The sequence below is a fragment of the Pelodiscus sinensis genome, chromosome 4, assembly GCF_049634645.1.
Source record: "Pelodiscus sinensis isolate JC-2024 chromosome 4, ASM4963464v1, whole genome shotgun sequence".
Lineage (NCBI taxonomy): Eukaryota > Metazoa > Chordata > Testudines > Trionychidae > Pelodiscus > Pelodiscus sinensis.
The window spans coordinates 131,659,768-131,674,271 of record NC_134714.1 but is presented as its reverse complement, the minus strand read 5'-3'; the positions used below and the strand labels follow the sequence as shown (position 1 = coordinate 131,674,271).

Sequence of the window (14,504 nt, the reverse complement as noted above, 5' to 3'; positions counted from 1 at the left end):
GTAGACAGAAATGCCCAGCACTTGATCCAGAACTGTTGTAGGTTATGATGAGATCATTAGGACTGGCTCCCGGCTTGGTTACAATGGCACAGGTTTGAGAGCGCCAAGTAAACTACCATTAGCACTTCCTGCGGGTGGAGGGACCCGGCCGTGGGGCTCAAAGAAAAGCTGCCGGACTCTGCAGCCGTTGGAGTGAGGAACAGAAACTGCTGAGTCCCGTGAAACTGACCAACTCTGATGAAATGACACCCACGAAGAGCAGCACCGTGGCTTTGCCTGCCTGACTGATCCAGAGGGAAACTTTGCTCCCCAGCAGAAGAAAGTTCAATATCCAGGCTGAGCAGCTTTATAGACCCTCCCTCCCCAACCTCCTCTGTTGCAGAAGGGACGTGGGAAGGAGGCTGGATCAAAACAACAGGCAGAAGGTAAAAAGCTGCAGGGCTGAAGGAGAGAGTCTTGGCTCGGATCCCCCAAACAGCCAGCAACAAAATCCTCACTTAAGTTTCTCTAACTTTATGGGGCCAGGTTATTGCAAGAAATGAGCTAATTTCTCCCAGATTGCGGGGAGAACCGAGTACAGATTGGGATTCTCTGGTTCCTACCATCCAGCTGGGACCCATCAAACAGGAAAAAGAAAAGACAGTTCAGGGCATGAGTGTAATGAAAGAAACGGGTGGCTAACATGGTCTGTTGGAATCAAGACCCTTGTGTTTTCTCCCCATTGGGCAAAATCCGTTTGCCAATTTCTCCCAGAGCTGAGAAACGGGGTTGGATGTCTCCAGGCCTTTTTGCCCTCATTTGTAAAACAGAGGCATATTCATTAAATTATGTTCCATAGCTACAGTGTTTCTAAGTCCTGATGATGGTATCTGAGCTCCTTGCGATCTTTAATGTATTTATCCTCACACACCCCCGTGAGGTGGGGCAGAGCTAGTATCCCCAGTGCACAGATGGGAAACTGAGGCAAGGAAGTATGGCTATCCTGCAAAACAAAAAGCCCCCGGCAGCAGGTCTAAGTCCGGACCTATATACCGGGGCTCATGCCACCGTGCTGAAAACAGCCACAGGGGTGTTCCCTCTCTGGCTCTGAGAACTCAGCCAGGACACCAAGTAGGTATTTAAGAGTAGCAATCTCTCTCCCCAGAAGTGGCTGCATTTCAGTGCTGGGTGAATGACTAGTCTGCAGGACGCTATGGCCAAAGAACAGAGTAACGCGCCTATGCTGGAAACAGAGGGACGTCCAGCACTGGGCGAAGTGGAGGGGGTTCTGCTCGCCCAGGCCACCTGCAATGAATGGCCGCGGATCCAGAGGTTCCAAGCCAGGCCTGACGACCTGCTCATCTGCACCTATCCCAAGGCAGGTGGGTGTTTGCTCAGGGGAAGACAGTGGGAAGAGGCAGGAGCACGGACAGTCACTGTGCCCCCACTCCTGGGGCTGGGAGCATTGTGAAGGGGCTCCTCCATGAAGTTCAACAGACCCACCTTGGAGGGGTGGGTGCTGGTCAGGTGTCATGCGAAGGCCTCTCAGGGAGGGCTAGTGCTTGGATGAGAGACATGGGGGAAATCCCAGGGTGCCGCAAGAAAGCATACTGGTGACTCAGTAGCAATCTAATGCCCCAGTGCGGCACTAGGGGGTGCTGTGCTGCAGGGAGCGGGGTGGGGCTATGGCAGCAGAGGTGGTGCCCAGCGCTCTGGGCCCTTTCCCTAGTGCGGCACTAGGGGGCGCTGTGCTGCAGGGAGCGGGGTGGGGCTATGGCAGCAGAGGTGGTGCCCAGAGCCCTGAGCCCTTTCCCTAGTGCGGCACTAGGGGGCGCTGTGCTGCAGGGAGCGGGGTGGGGCTATGGCAGCAGAGGTGGTGCCCAGAGCCCTGAGCCCTTTCCCTAGTGCGGCACTAGGGGGCGCTGTGCTGCAGGGAGCGGGGTGGGGCTATGGTAACAGAGGTGGTGCCCAGGGCCCTGGGCCCTTTCCCTAGTGCGGCACTAGGGGGCGCTGTGCTGCAGGGAGTGGGGTGGGGCTATGGCAGCAGAGGTGGTGCCCAGGGCCCTGGGCCCTTTCCCTAGTGCGGCACTAGGGGGCGCTGTGCTGCAGGGAGTGGGGTGGGGCTATGGCAGCACAGGTGGTGCCCAGGGCCCTGGGCCCTTTCCCTAGTGCGGCACTAGGGGGCGCTGTGCTGCAGGGAGTGGGGTGGGGCTATGGTAACAGAGGTGGTGCCCAGAGCCCTGAGCCCTTTCCCTAGTGCGGCACTAGGGGGCGCTGTGCTGCAGGGAGTGGGGTGGGGCTATGGCAGCACAGGTGCCACAGCTCTAAGGGCTGGGCGGGGCCAACACCTCTCCCCCTCCCCCTTTTCTCCCAAGGCTCCATCCCTTCCGGGACCACAGAGCCAGGCCCACATTGCCCAGGGATCCGGCATGGCAGTAGGGGCCGCTGTGCTACGGGGGGTGAGGTGACATACTCGGGAGCTAGGGGTGCTCCGGCCTTAATTCAGCCCTACAGCCACCTGACTAAGGATGTTAAGCATCGTGTAATTCACTAATTGACTAGTCGGTGCATTTTTGCATCGACTATTCGATTAGTCGATAGGGCCGTGCTGCATGGAGCTCTGGATCAGCTGTGCGGCGCTGCTGCTTTGAAGTACTCCACCTTCTCCCCCTTGCTGCCTCTATCTGATAGAGACAGCAAGGGGGAGGGGAAGCGACTAGTCGACTATCCAATGAGCATTTGCCGATCGGCTAGTCGACTAGTCCTTAACATCCCTAGACCTGACCAGCACGACGCTACAGGCCGCGGTGCTGCGGGAATTGATGGCCTGCAAAAACTACGTGGAGACGACGTCATTAGCCCTTTTGATCCCGGGGGGAGAGTGAATTTTTGGGGTTCTGCAGAATCGTTTTGTTACAAGGAAAAACTAACACTGGAATTGGTGTTTCTCTGGTGCAGTCCTGTTTATTGACAGGGACTGTAGAGCATCCTGTGCCCTGAACACAGAAAAGGACCATTTCTTTGTTCTCAGTTCCAAGCCTCTTTCCAGCCAACCCTCTGCCCAAAAGCTCTCTCTCTCTCTCTCTCTCTCTCTCTCTGGGTCATGTTACCAGGGCTTTTTTGGCTATCTCAGGTTTCTGGCGGCTGGCTTCTAGCAGACACACAGCTGCATCCAAGAGAGTTAATCCACAGCTTCCTGTATTTGCACTTTTGTTCTCTGTCCTTTGTCTCAAAGCCAAAAAGCATTTAATTGCTCCCTGGTTCAGGCTGAACCCAACATCCCGAGTTCTTATGCAGCATTTTCCATCAGCACCTCTCGGAACACTTCGCAAAAGAGGTTAGCCCGGTTGTTCTCCTCTAAAGATGGGGAAACTGAGGCACAACATGGGAACATGAGGACCACCAGCTGGTCGAGGGCAGAGCCAAGATTAGAACCCAGGTCTCCCAAGTCCAGTGCTTTAGCCAGCAGGCCTCAGTGTCGCAAGGCAGCCACTAAACAGTCTCCTCCATAACAATATGGGCACCGAGGGTCTGGCTGGGATAAAGACTCCCTTCCTTTCCTGGTGGGAAGGCACAACATGGATCCAGGAGATCGTAGACATGATCCAACAGGAGGGGGACCTGGAGAAGTGCCAGCGGGCGCCCGTCCACCGCCGGCACCCCTTCATCGAGTGGGCTCGCCCGCCCCAGCCCTCAGGTGGGTGCCGCTGGGATGGGCGGGGTGGGTTTTTCATGCACAACGTCTGAACTTCGCTCCCGCTCGCAGGGGTGGAGCAGGCCGAAGCCATGCCCCCGCCACGGACCCTGAAAACCCACCTCCCCGTCCAGCTGTTGCCTCCGTCCTTCTGGGAACAGCGGTGTAAGGTAATTCTGCCGAGCGCCGTGCCCCCAGAGCAGGGGGGTTACACAGCCACTCTGCCCCACCCCAGAGGTGGCTGCTTTTCCATGCTAGGTGAGTGATCCCTGCGCAGGGCCACCGTGCGAGTATTTAACAGCCATGAACAGGTGTAAGGTGGCTGGAGCTTCGCGACCCCCTGGCCCTGCTGCAGTGACCCACAGAAACCCCTCTCCCTCTCTCTCGTTCCTGCTCCCACCCCAGTTCCTGTACGTGGCTCGCAATGCCAAGGACTGCATGGTCTCCTACTACCACTTCCAGAGGATGAACAAGATGGTGCCCGACCCTGGCCCCTGGCCCGAGTATTTCGAGAAGTTCATGGCGGGCAAAGGTGAGTTCGGCCCAGCTCCTTGACTCGGCACCCGGGAATTCTCCTTCCTGTTGTCTGAGCCCTGCGGGGAGCCACCCCCATCCCCCCAGCCCTGGGGCCACCCTACAGTATCCCACCCTGGGGGCAGCACCCCCTACTGGGGAGACATCCCAGCCATGTACCCTCAGGCCTGAGGTCTCCCCTTGAAGCCCCCCCTCCCAAGGAAGGCACCCCCTGCTGGGGAGACACCATCCCTGCACCCTAGAGTCCTCCAGGGAGAGCGCCCCCTACTGGGGAGACACCATCCCTGCACCCTAGAGTGCTCCAGGGAGAGCGCCCCCTACTGGGGAGACACCCCTATGCCTTCAGTTATGGGGTCCCTCCTTGAGCCCTCAACTCCTGCTGGGAGACACCCCGATTCCACAGCCTCAGCCCTGGGGTCCCCCAGTGACCCCATTCCTGGGGAGACTGCCCCCTGCTGGGATGCCCCCAACCCCTGTGCTCACAGCTCTAGGGTCTCCCCTAGCGCCCCCTGCTGGGGAGCCCTCCCACTGCAGCACAGTCCCGCCTGGGCTCACCGGGCCGTCGGTCTCCCTGCTCTCTCTGCTGCAGTGGGCTGGGGCTCGTGGCACGCCCACGTGAAGGGCTGGTGGAAGGCGAAGGACACACATCGCCTGCTCTTCCTCTTCTACGAGGACATGAAGCAGGTGAGCGGCTCCGTGCGGGGAACTCAGAGGGGCTGCGGTGCGACCCGTACAGGAGCTGCAGCATCGGGGACTCCGTCGGGGAGGGGAGGAGAAATGAGCCCTTCCCAACGTGTGTCCTTAAAGGGAACAGGAGATGGGTTTCCAGTGCTGTGAGCTTCCCTGCAGCAGTGCCCTGCTGGGCACCTCAGTGCTATGAGCTTTCCTGCAGCAGTGTCCAAGGCTGTGAGCTTCCCCACAGCAGTGTCCTGGCCGGGATATATCTGTATAGCTCCCAGACAGTACCAGCATGGCAATGCACAGCAGGGCCTCTTGTGCTGTGAGCTTCCTCGCAGCAGTGCTTTGTCAGCGTCGAGCAGGGGCTGTCGTGCTGCGAGCTTCCTCAGAGCAGTGCCTTCCCCGCAGGACCCGAAGCGTGAGATCGAGAAGGTGGCCCAGTTTCTGGGAAAGAACCTGGACCAGGCGCTCCTGGAGAAGATCGTCTACCACACGTCATTCGACGTCATGAAGGACAATCCCATGGCGAACCGCACCGGTGTCCCCCTGTCCGTCATGGACCAGTCCATCTCCCCGTTCATGCGCAAAGGTAACGCAGTCCGTAGGCCTGCCCGTGATGGGCTGCAGGGCACCCCCTGCTGGTGAGGGGTGTGTGACACTCCCCTCCATAGCCAACTAATGCAGGCTGCTCCTGATTGGACGGAGTTAACCGAGCCTGGACTGGCCATTAAGGTTCAGAAGGGCGTGTAAAAGGGGGAAGCCCAGTCCATGGGGGTCAGGGGCCCTGCCCCACTCAGCTCACAGCAGTGCTCAGCAAGGCCTTGAGGGCTGTGAGCTTCCTCAGAGCAGTGCCTCGGCAGCTGGGTTAGGCCTGGTGCAGATGCTGGCTGTGGATGCAGGGTCTGCGGATGCAGGCCTCACACGGCGACTCCGCTCTCTGCTGTCTGCAGGGACCGTCGGGGACTGGAAGAATCACTTCACCGTGGCGCAGAACGAGCACTTTGATGAGGACTATGAGAAGAAGATGGCTGGGAGCAATCTGACCTTCTGCATGGAGCTCTGAGGATGCCGCCTGGGAGCCTGGCTGGCAGGATCCACTCCGGAATCGCAACCAGCCTCTTCCAAGGTGCCAGGCCTTCTCCCATGGATCGGTCCCTGGCTCAGCCTTTCCCCGGGGTTTTTCTGTGGAGCAGTGGGGAGGGTTCCTCCCCTGTCTATCCCACCCTCGCTGTCCCGTTTTCAGCTCTTCGTCTCCTCCCCTTCCCGCCGCCTGCCTCCCTTTGGCCAATCTGCAGCTGGCTGGGAAACGGGGACTTTTTTCCTCCCATGGAAAATGCTTCTTGTTGGGGGCCAAAAACTTGAATTCCACCAAATTTCAGAATTTTAGACTCCTTTTTTAGAACCGAGAGAATTTTTTATCTCCAGAATTCTTTATGATGATCAGGTGTTGAGATTATTTTGTTGATTTGATTTTGATTTGGCAGTTATAATGAATGTTAGTGTCTCTCCACCCGCCCGCCAAAAAAAAATCTCCAGGCAAGAGTTTTCCATCTGAAAATGGTCTCTTGATCCAAACTGAAAGGTTAGATTATCAGCTAACCTTTTGGCAGAAAAAAAACTCTCCGCACAATTCTGAATTAAAATGGAGCATTTCATTTTGATTTGCTGCTTTTGTATCCCCTTATATTGTGAATATTTCCTGTGGTACTATTTTGTAATAGTTCAGACTTCTCCAAACACTCCGAGTGTACTGTTAGCGGGGTTCTAAATCACAAATTTTGTTTTGAAGCTTCCATTCCATGAAAACGGCAACGGCTTATTTGGATTTGCAACACAGTCCAGTGTCAAAACATTGGGCTTTCCCATGGGAAATCCTCTCTTCCAGCCAGCTCCAGCTGTATTGCTTTTCTTTGCAATTTGATTTTACATTAGTACTGATAGCTTAGCTTTGGGAGAGGGGATTGAAGTGGCTTTAATCACATGTATAACGGGATACCAAGTCACCTTTCCTTCAATAATCCGTTTGGGTCCAGCAACCTTGAAGATCTGGGTGAATATCAGCTCATCAGCCTAAAACCCTGACCCTCTCTTCCCAGTTCGCCTCTAGTCTAGCCTCGCGGTAACAATAAGTGATCTGAGTGTAAGTGGTTAATTTTTTTGCTTTGAAATGTGAAACTAATAAAATATTAAGGCTCTTTGTTTAATCTCTAGTTCTGTTTATGCTCCTTATCGGCTATTTGACAAATCCTGTTCTCAGATTTACAGAACTTCCCTTTTCCTTATAAGTTGTTCTTGGAATCCTTCAGGGTCACCTTCACAGGCAGTATCGTAATGGCTCACTCAGCTGGTGTTGACAGTGAGGTGGGGCGGGCAGGTAAGAGCCACACAGAAACACAGCACAGAGATGGCTTCCCCCAGGCTGAGATGCAGCTACCTCTGGTGTGGGGCATCCCCACTCTTTAGGGATAAGATTTAGGAGCCCTGGCTTCCAGCCTCCCTTTCCTTAGGCTACAGAACTGCAGAGCTGCTGCATGCCTCTTATTGCACTGCCAGCCTGTTCATTGCTAAAGGCATTTGCATTCTTAGCATGTCCCCAGCCATACCCTTCCTCATGGCCCAGGCCATCTTTCTGTGGGTCACACTGACAGCATCGTCTCTGAGCTGGGAACAGATCCAGACATCCAGACTCCAAGCACCCTCACCCCACTAACCATTGGACCCCACTGCCCTTCCAGTGGCAGTGACAGGATCTAGACATCCTGATGCCTAGTTTTTGAGCTAACCACTTGCTACACGCTCCTGCCAGAGCTGATGCTAAATCCCCAGCATCCTGACTCCCATGCCTTGAGGGATGAGATGGTTAACTCTGGCTGGGCTGTTCAGGGCCCCTATTAGAGCTGACTTTAAGGTGAAAGGGCCCCGCTTGGGAATTTCCTGTGGGTGTGTTTCATACATTTTCACATACAAAGTCTTGCTACCGCCGTCCATTCCTTGCAAGCCTGGAGAGGACTCGCTGAGCCGGTGCTGCTGGGGGCTATGGCACTGAGAAACCTGGCTACTAAGTGACCCGGATAGAAACACAGGGCCAAATTCATAGTTTGTTGCCAGAAGGGACCAATAGATCGTCTTCCTGACCTCCTATGTGTCAGCCATGCGCTCCGCTTCCACCTTTCTCCACTAGCTAAAAGACACCTTTAATACCTGGGATTTTCTCCCCATGGAGCGCCGTGTGCACCAGGATCCAGGGCACTCCATCTTTCTGGAACCAGTCCGAGTCGCTCGCTCCCTGGCGTTTCTCCAGCCCACCAAGCATTGTTTCGGCTTTTCTCTGCACCCTCCACAGGGTTTCAACCTCCTTTGGAAAATGTGCCCAGCAGCGCCGGACACAGCCACTTATGCAGTGCAGAGAGGTGACACGGCCCGTCTGGTGAGGACCGGAAGAACTCCCCTGCTGTCAGCGGAGCCACGGTGACTGACGCCGGCCGACAGTCTGTCCACGTGGTGCTAAGTTAGCCCAGCCTGCGCTTCGTGGCCTGCACGCTCACAATTGCCACACCCTGCTTTGTTACCCTGGGGCGCCCGGTTCTTTTTCTTCTGGACACCCACAACGTCCACCGATCTGCTGCCTCAGTGGAGGCGAGTGTCACTGAAGTTTGGGGGGGTCACTGGGTCCTGCACCTACCTCCACAGCCAGATGTGACTGTCAGCCAGCAGGGAGAGCAGAAGGTTTATTAGTGAGAGAAGGGCCCAGAGCTTGGACCCTTCCTCTCCTCCTACCTCCTCATGCCAGCCCCCACTGATCCAGGCCCAGCCCCCAAGCCAGGCTCCTCCTCCCACCTCTGTCCAGCTTCCAGGGCAAAAGGTGTCACCTAGTCCCACCCACTTCCCAGGCTCAGGTTACAAAAAGCATCAGCCATTGTGTAGGTGCAGGGAGGCTGTCACCCTAGAATTCCCATCACCATCTTCCAAGTACTGGTGCAGGGAAACTGAGGCATGCACATGGGGTCAGTGTAGGGCAGCAGAACTCACAGGCAACATAGCAAGGCAAACACAATCCCCACTTTGTCACAATTGGGCACCCCCGTTTCGCCTAGTCCGACACCCTCCTTGGTGCGCAATGTGATTTCCACTCAAAACAAACTGGCCCGGTTTGACCGACCCTTGAATTCAAGATTCCGCTCTAAGCAAGTGAAAGGATTGGGAAACACGAGGTTAGCGGTAAAGGAAAAACACAAAATGCGATCTAGGTTACACCTTCCGGCCTAGTAAAGTATTTCTTACCTCTGCCAGTTCTTGCAGAATTTGTCCGGTTCAGAAAGATGGGGTCCCCCTTTCATGAGACATGCCTCTGCTAGCCGAATGTTTCCTCAGTAACAGGTAACCCCTTTGGGCCTCGGATACACAGACACCGGCTATTGTCTCTTGGGTTCCTTTGTTTTTGGGAATCTCCTGCCTGCATACAGGAAGAACAGCACAGGTCCCTAAATGCCCATTGTTCTCATGGTGACAGGATCTGCTCTCAGCCTTCCACTCCTCGGCTGAGAGGTTTCACTCCCAACAGCTTTGGGACACAACCACCTACACATTACGTAGCTCAAACTTGTTTCCCGCACAAACATCTTGCAGTAATCATGACAATCAGCCAACACTTAGCTTTCCACCTTCACACAAGCCCCCTTTGGTAGACCTGACTGGGCTTGTTTGGCCGTGTCTGTGTCACAATGACCCAGCGGGCAAGTCACGTCCCCGCTCCGTACCTCAGTTTTCCCATCTGTAAAATGGGACCGATACCTCTTTTGTAAAGCACTGTGAGATCCACTGATGAAAAGCACTCACTAAGAGCCAGGTATTACTATTATACCTGTTTTACTGTGGGGTAGCTCCCTAACCAGATTAGACCTCTCCTCTGGCATGACTACCAACATTTTGTACCACGAGCACATATGTTTAATAGTAACAGCTGTGGGAAATCAAGTTTCTGGGCTAAGCACGTACTTTCGCAGATGTAATAACAACAGTTCGTGGTCGGGGTGTGCCCGGATATGGTATTTTTCTAGTTTCAAGCTTTTGCCCTGGGATTTAAGCATTTTTAGGCAGCTAGCTCCACTTCCAGAATATTCCTCTGTTGCCAAGTGGCTGGCACCCCCCAGAAGAAAGCAAAGTTCACTGGAACAGGGGGAGGTATCTGAATCCTGGGCCCAGCTGTGGAGTTCTACCATCATCCAAAAAAGGGATAGAGAATAAGACCGAGACTATCTTACTGCCTCTATATAAATCCATGGGACACCCACATCTTGAATACTGCGTACAGATGTGGTTGCCTCATCTCAAAAAAGGAATATTAACATTTGAAAAGGTTCAGAAAAGGGCAACAAAAATGATTAAGGGGATGGAACAGATGCCATATGAAGAGAGATTAAAAAGATTGGGACTTTTCAGCTAAGAAAAGAGGAGACTAAGGAGGGATAGGATAGAGATCTATAAAATCATGACAGATGTGAAAAAAGTGAATAAGGAAAAGTTATTTACTTGTTCCCATAAGAACTAGGGCTGTCCAAATGAAATTAATAGGCAGCAGGTTTAAAACAAACAATAGTAAGTTTTCCTTTATTGCAGTGCACAGTCAACCTGTGGAACTCCTTGCCAGAGGATGGTGTAAAGACCAGAACTTTAACAGAGTTCAAAAAAGGACTAGATAAATTCATGGAGGTTAGAGCCATCAATACTTATTAGCCAGGCTGGGTAGGAATGCTGTCCCTAACCTGTTTGTCAGGGACTGGAAATGGGTGACAAGGGAGGGATCACTTGATGATTCCCTGTTTCTGTTCACTCCCTCTGGGGCATCTGGCATTGGCCACTATCGGAAGACAGGATACTGGGATAGATGGACCTTTGGAATGACCCAATACAGCTCCTCTTATGTTCTTATCTGGATTTGCTTCAAATCAGGACTGTGCTTCCTAGAAGGTCAATTGTCATCCCAAAAAAATCACATGATCTTGCTTGAAAATGTTTTACCATTGAGCGTTAGTGTGATGGGGTGGAAGCGCCCCGCACTCCAGTCCCGTGCGGCCGGCGCCTGCCTACCAGCAGTGCGCCAGCTCATAGACTCATAGACTTTAAGGTCAGAAGGGACCATTATGATCATCTAGTCTGACCCCCTGCACCCTGTTCCTGGGCGGCCCCGGCCGGGTGCCTGGGCGCCGTCATGAGCGGAGTGACGTCGGCGTTCAGCCCCACCGACAGACCGGAAGCGGGGGCACAACAGAAGAGGCGGGACCCTGCGGACCCGGAGCCGGCGCGGGGATTTAAACCCCAGAAGATGCCGGGGGAAGGAGGAAGGCGGAGAGAGCGGCTCCGCATTGGGGACCCGCAACGGATGGGACCCAAGGCGAGGAGGTGAGCCCAACGGCAAGGGCATGTTTGACCGCGGAGAGAGGAAGTAGCCCAGGGCGGGCAAAGGGAGTCTGCGAGTTGGCAAGTTACGGCGGACGCCCCACCAGCCGGACCGGACGACATAGGCATTCGTGTCCTTAGGGCCCTGGGCTGGGGTCCGTGAGAGGGGGCGGGCCCGGACCCCCCTCTCCCGACGGTCGGAAAGGGGATGGCCCCGCCTCGGGGGCCAGCGAAGCCCCAACCTAGGGGAGGGCCTACGAACCTCTGTTAAGACAGACTCGGACGCCAGAGGACGCTCAAAAAGGGGTAAAGGAAGCACGGGACCGGGGAGGGGTGGCGTGGTGCCAACGGGGCGCCCTATAGACCCGTTTACAGTTAGATTCACGGATCCAAAAGAGATCAGCTAAAATGAGTGGAGAGAAATACACTAGGGAATTGTGGCCGGGGCGGGGGGGGGACGGACTACTGAAGGCAAAGGGTGATGCTGGTCCAAGAACAAATAGGCAGGCACTGGCCCTAACTAAATTGAGATTGGACATTGAAAGGTTCCTAACCCTCAGAGAAGGCAGGCTCTGGAACTGTCGAAGCAGTGGGACACTCAGTTTAATTCGTTTGCATAGGAGATAGATACATTCATGAATGGATTGTGTGAGAGTGTTTTCTGGGAGAGCAGTGGCTGGATTTGCTAACCCAGGAGGTCCCTTCCAGACCTACATGTCTCTCCATAGTGTCCGTTTCTGTTCTTTATTGCATTTAACAAGTGCAGCATCAATTTAACAGTTGATTGTGTGACTCTTGCAAGTGACAAAAGGTTTTGTGTCTGCCCAGCACCTGGTGCCGTAGGGTTTTGGACTCTGCCTGGGGAATCCTCTGCCTTGACAAATAGATAATGATTATGAATGACTACTAATGATTAATAAAGAGGGAGATGGAAACACTGAGAGGGGGAATTTTGTTGTAAGTCAGGCTCCACACAAATTACGAAACTGCTTATGATTCAGGAGTTATTTTTAAGTAAATAACAAACGTCAGATTCTTTTCATTTGATTTCTAGTTTCGGTGTCTTTGGGGTCATGTTTTCAGGCTTTGCTCCCCAACCAGGAGGGCTAAACACTTTTTTATTTCAATTTTAAGGAGAGCTGAGATTTCCACAAAATCACAGTTGGGGCCTTGGAAGCTTGCTGTCTCCTGTTCTCTGTGTGGGGCACACGGCAGGTGATCTTTTGATGACTCGAGTGCTTTAGACTCACTAAAAAGTCTTTGGGCTCAGTATAGGGGCATTTGGGTGGAATTTAATGGTCTGTGCTGTCCAGGACATCAGATCGGATGCTCTAATGGACTCGTCTGGGTTTGAATTTTGTGCAACTGGGGCTTAAAGAAAAACACTATGAACACAGAGAGATTTATGCGGGGGGTGGACCTGAAACTGCTTTTCGTTGATTAGATTTCAAAGGGAGGCTGTTCCTTAAAAAAACAGCAAATGTGTGAAATGCAATGGACTCTTTGGCTGTGTCTAGACTCGCAAGTTTTTCCGCAAAATCATCTACTTTTGCAGAAAAACTTGCCAGCTGTCTACACTGGCAGATTGAATTTCCGCAAAAGCAGACGATCTCATGTAAGATTGTCAGTGCTTTTGCGGAAATACTATGTTGCTCCCGTTCAGGCAAAAGTCTTTTTCCGAAAACCTTTTGCGCAAAAGGGCCAGTGTAGACAGCAGAGATTTGTTTTCTGCAAAAAAGCCCCGATCGCGAAAATGGCGATCGGGGCTTTTTTGCGGAAAAGCGCATCTAGATTGGCCACGGATGCTTTTCCGCAAAAAGTGCTTTTGCGGAAAAGTGTCCTGCCAATCTAGACGCGCTTTTCCGAAAATGCTTTTAATGGAAAACTTTTCCATTAAAAGCATTTCCGGAAAATCATGCCAGTGTAGACGTAGCCTTTTAATTTAAAAAAGTAGGGATAAGATAGGGTTGCCCTTGGTGACAGCTCAAAAGCAAACAAGGTTTTCAATTGTCCAGTGTGTGTGTGTGTGTGAGAGAGACACCTTATGACCATGTTGGAGGGAAAGTATTTAGGGCTGGTCATTTTTGCAGGTCTGAAAGCCAAAGCACAGGAGCAGGGCTCAGGATTCCTGGGTTCTGTTCTGTCACTGGGTGCCCCTGGGCAACTCACTTCCCCTTCCCGTGCCTCAGTTTCCTTCCTTATACTTATTGTCTCTGTAATACTCTTTTGGGGTTGACAGATGAGAGGCTGTAGAGGAGAGCTAGATATTATTATTATGTAAGGGCCGTGTGAATTTGTGTGGGAGTGGATAGGGGTCTGTATGTGTGTGGGGCTAGAGGTTCTGGAGGGCCTGTGTGGGGCTCTACAGCTGTGCACACGCCTGCACTCTGCAGCAGGGATCCGTGTGAACCTGCACTTGTGTCATGCACTGAGCCAGTGACCTACTTTCCACGGTTGCCTTGCCAACGCCCAGCAAGGCCATTCATAAATGGCGCATGGGCCTCTGAGCCGGATTGAACCGGTTTCAGGGACACAGACAGGAAAGCCTTGGACTGGGGAAGAAACCATTTTGCAGAATAAGGGGGTTCCAGGGAGAGGAATCGTTTTTCTTCCTGAATCCCGATCCGAGACATGGACCAACCTTTTCTATTCTGTGTGGGTTCTTATACCACGTCACCACTGCAGAGTCAGAGCCCCCAGCGCAGATAGGCCCCAAGACAAAGAATCCAGGCCTCAATTTTGTTCATGGGCTTTTTTTCTTCCCCAAGTGCAATTTCTGCTCACCTCCCACGCTCATTTTTTCATCCATTGACTTAAACGTGCGTTCGTTTTCTTTTGTCATGAGGAAAACACACTGCGCCAGACACGAATTCTGTGCAGCTGAATGGACCCTGATCCTGAGGGGTTTTAAAAGAAATGCTGCTTAAAAAAGAAACCCACGGTGACAATTGTGAATTGGATACCCCAGTGATAAGTACAGAATCATTACGTTTATTTATCATACCACTTATGGGGCCTAGCAGGGCAGGCCCTACACTAAATGGCGTCACAAGCAAAGAGTGTTTCATGCCTCCCTCCACTTGTTCAGCTTTTTAACACCTTATTTTTAGCCCATTTCATGACTCTGATGCGTGATTTATCCCTGTTATATAAGAGATGATGTATTTGTTCATGCCATAGATAAGCAAATAAAAAAGGTGTTTCCTCTAAGCTTATAGAAACC

General features: G+C 52.9%; 1 protein-coding gene and 1 long non-coding RNA gene across 3 annotated transcripts in view; one reads left to right on the top strand and one right to left on the bottom strand.

The window, feature by feature from the left end:
• Nucleotides 1-14,504, bottom strand: part of LOC142829383 (uncharacterized) — a 37,164-nt gene that overhangs the window by 18,375 nt on the left and 4,285 nt on the right. For both annotated transcript variants that reach the window (XR_012903768.1, XR_012903769.1), the window contains exon 2: nucleotides 9,167-9,338. This is a non-coding gene — a long non-coding RNA (uncharacterized LOC142829383). The remainder of the gene's footprint in view (nucleotides 1-9,166; nucleotides 9,339-14,504) is intronic.
• LOC102461973 (sulfotransferase 1C2-like) lies at nucleotides 269-7,089 on the top strand. The gene is made up of 8 exons (XM_006110705.4): nucleotides 269-425; nucleotides 1,145-1,361; nucleotides 3,551-3,676; nucleotides 3,746-3,843; nucleotides 4,079-4,205; nucleotides 4,797-4,891; nucleotides 5,294-5,474; nucleotides 5,836-7,089. Exons 2-8 carry the CDS (start codon nucleotides 1,172-1,174, stop codon nucleotides 5,946-5,948), a joined length of 930 nt encoding a protein of 309 aa, XP_006110767.2. The 5' UTR covers nucleotides 269-425; nucleotides 1,145-1,171; the 3' UTR covers nucleotides 5,949-7,089.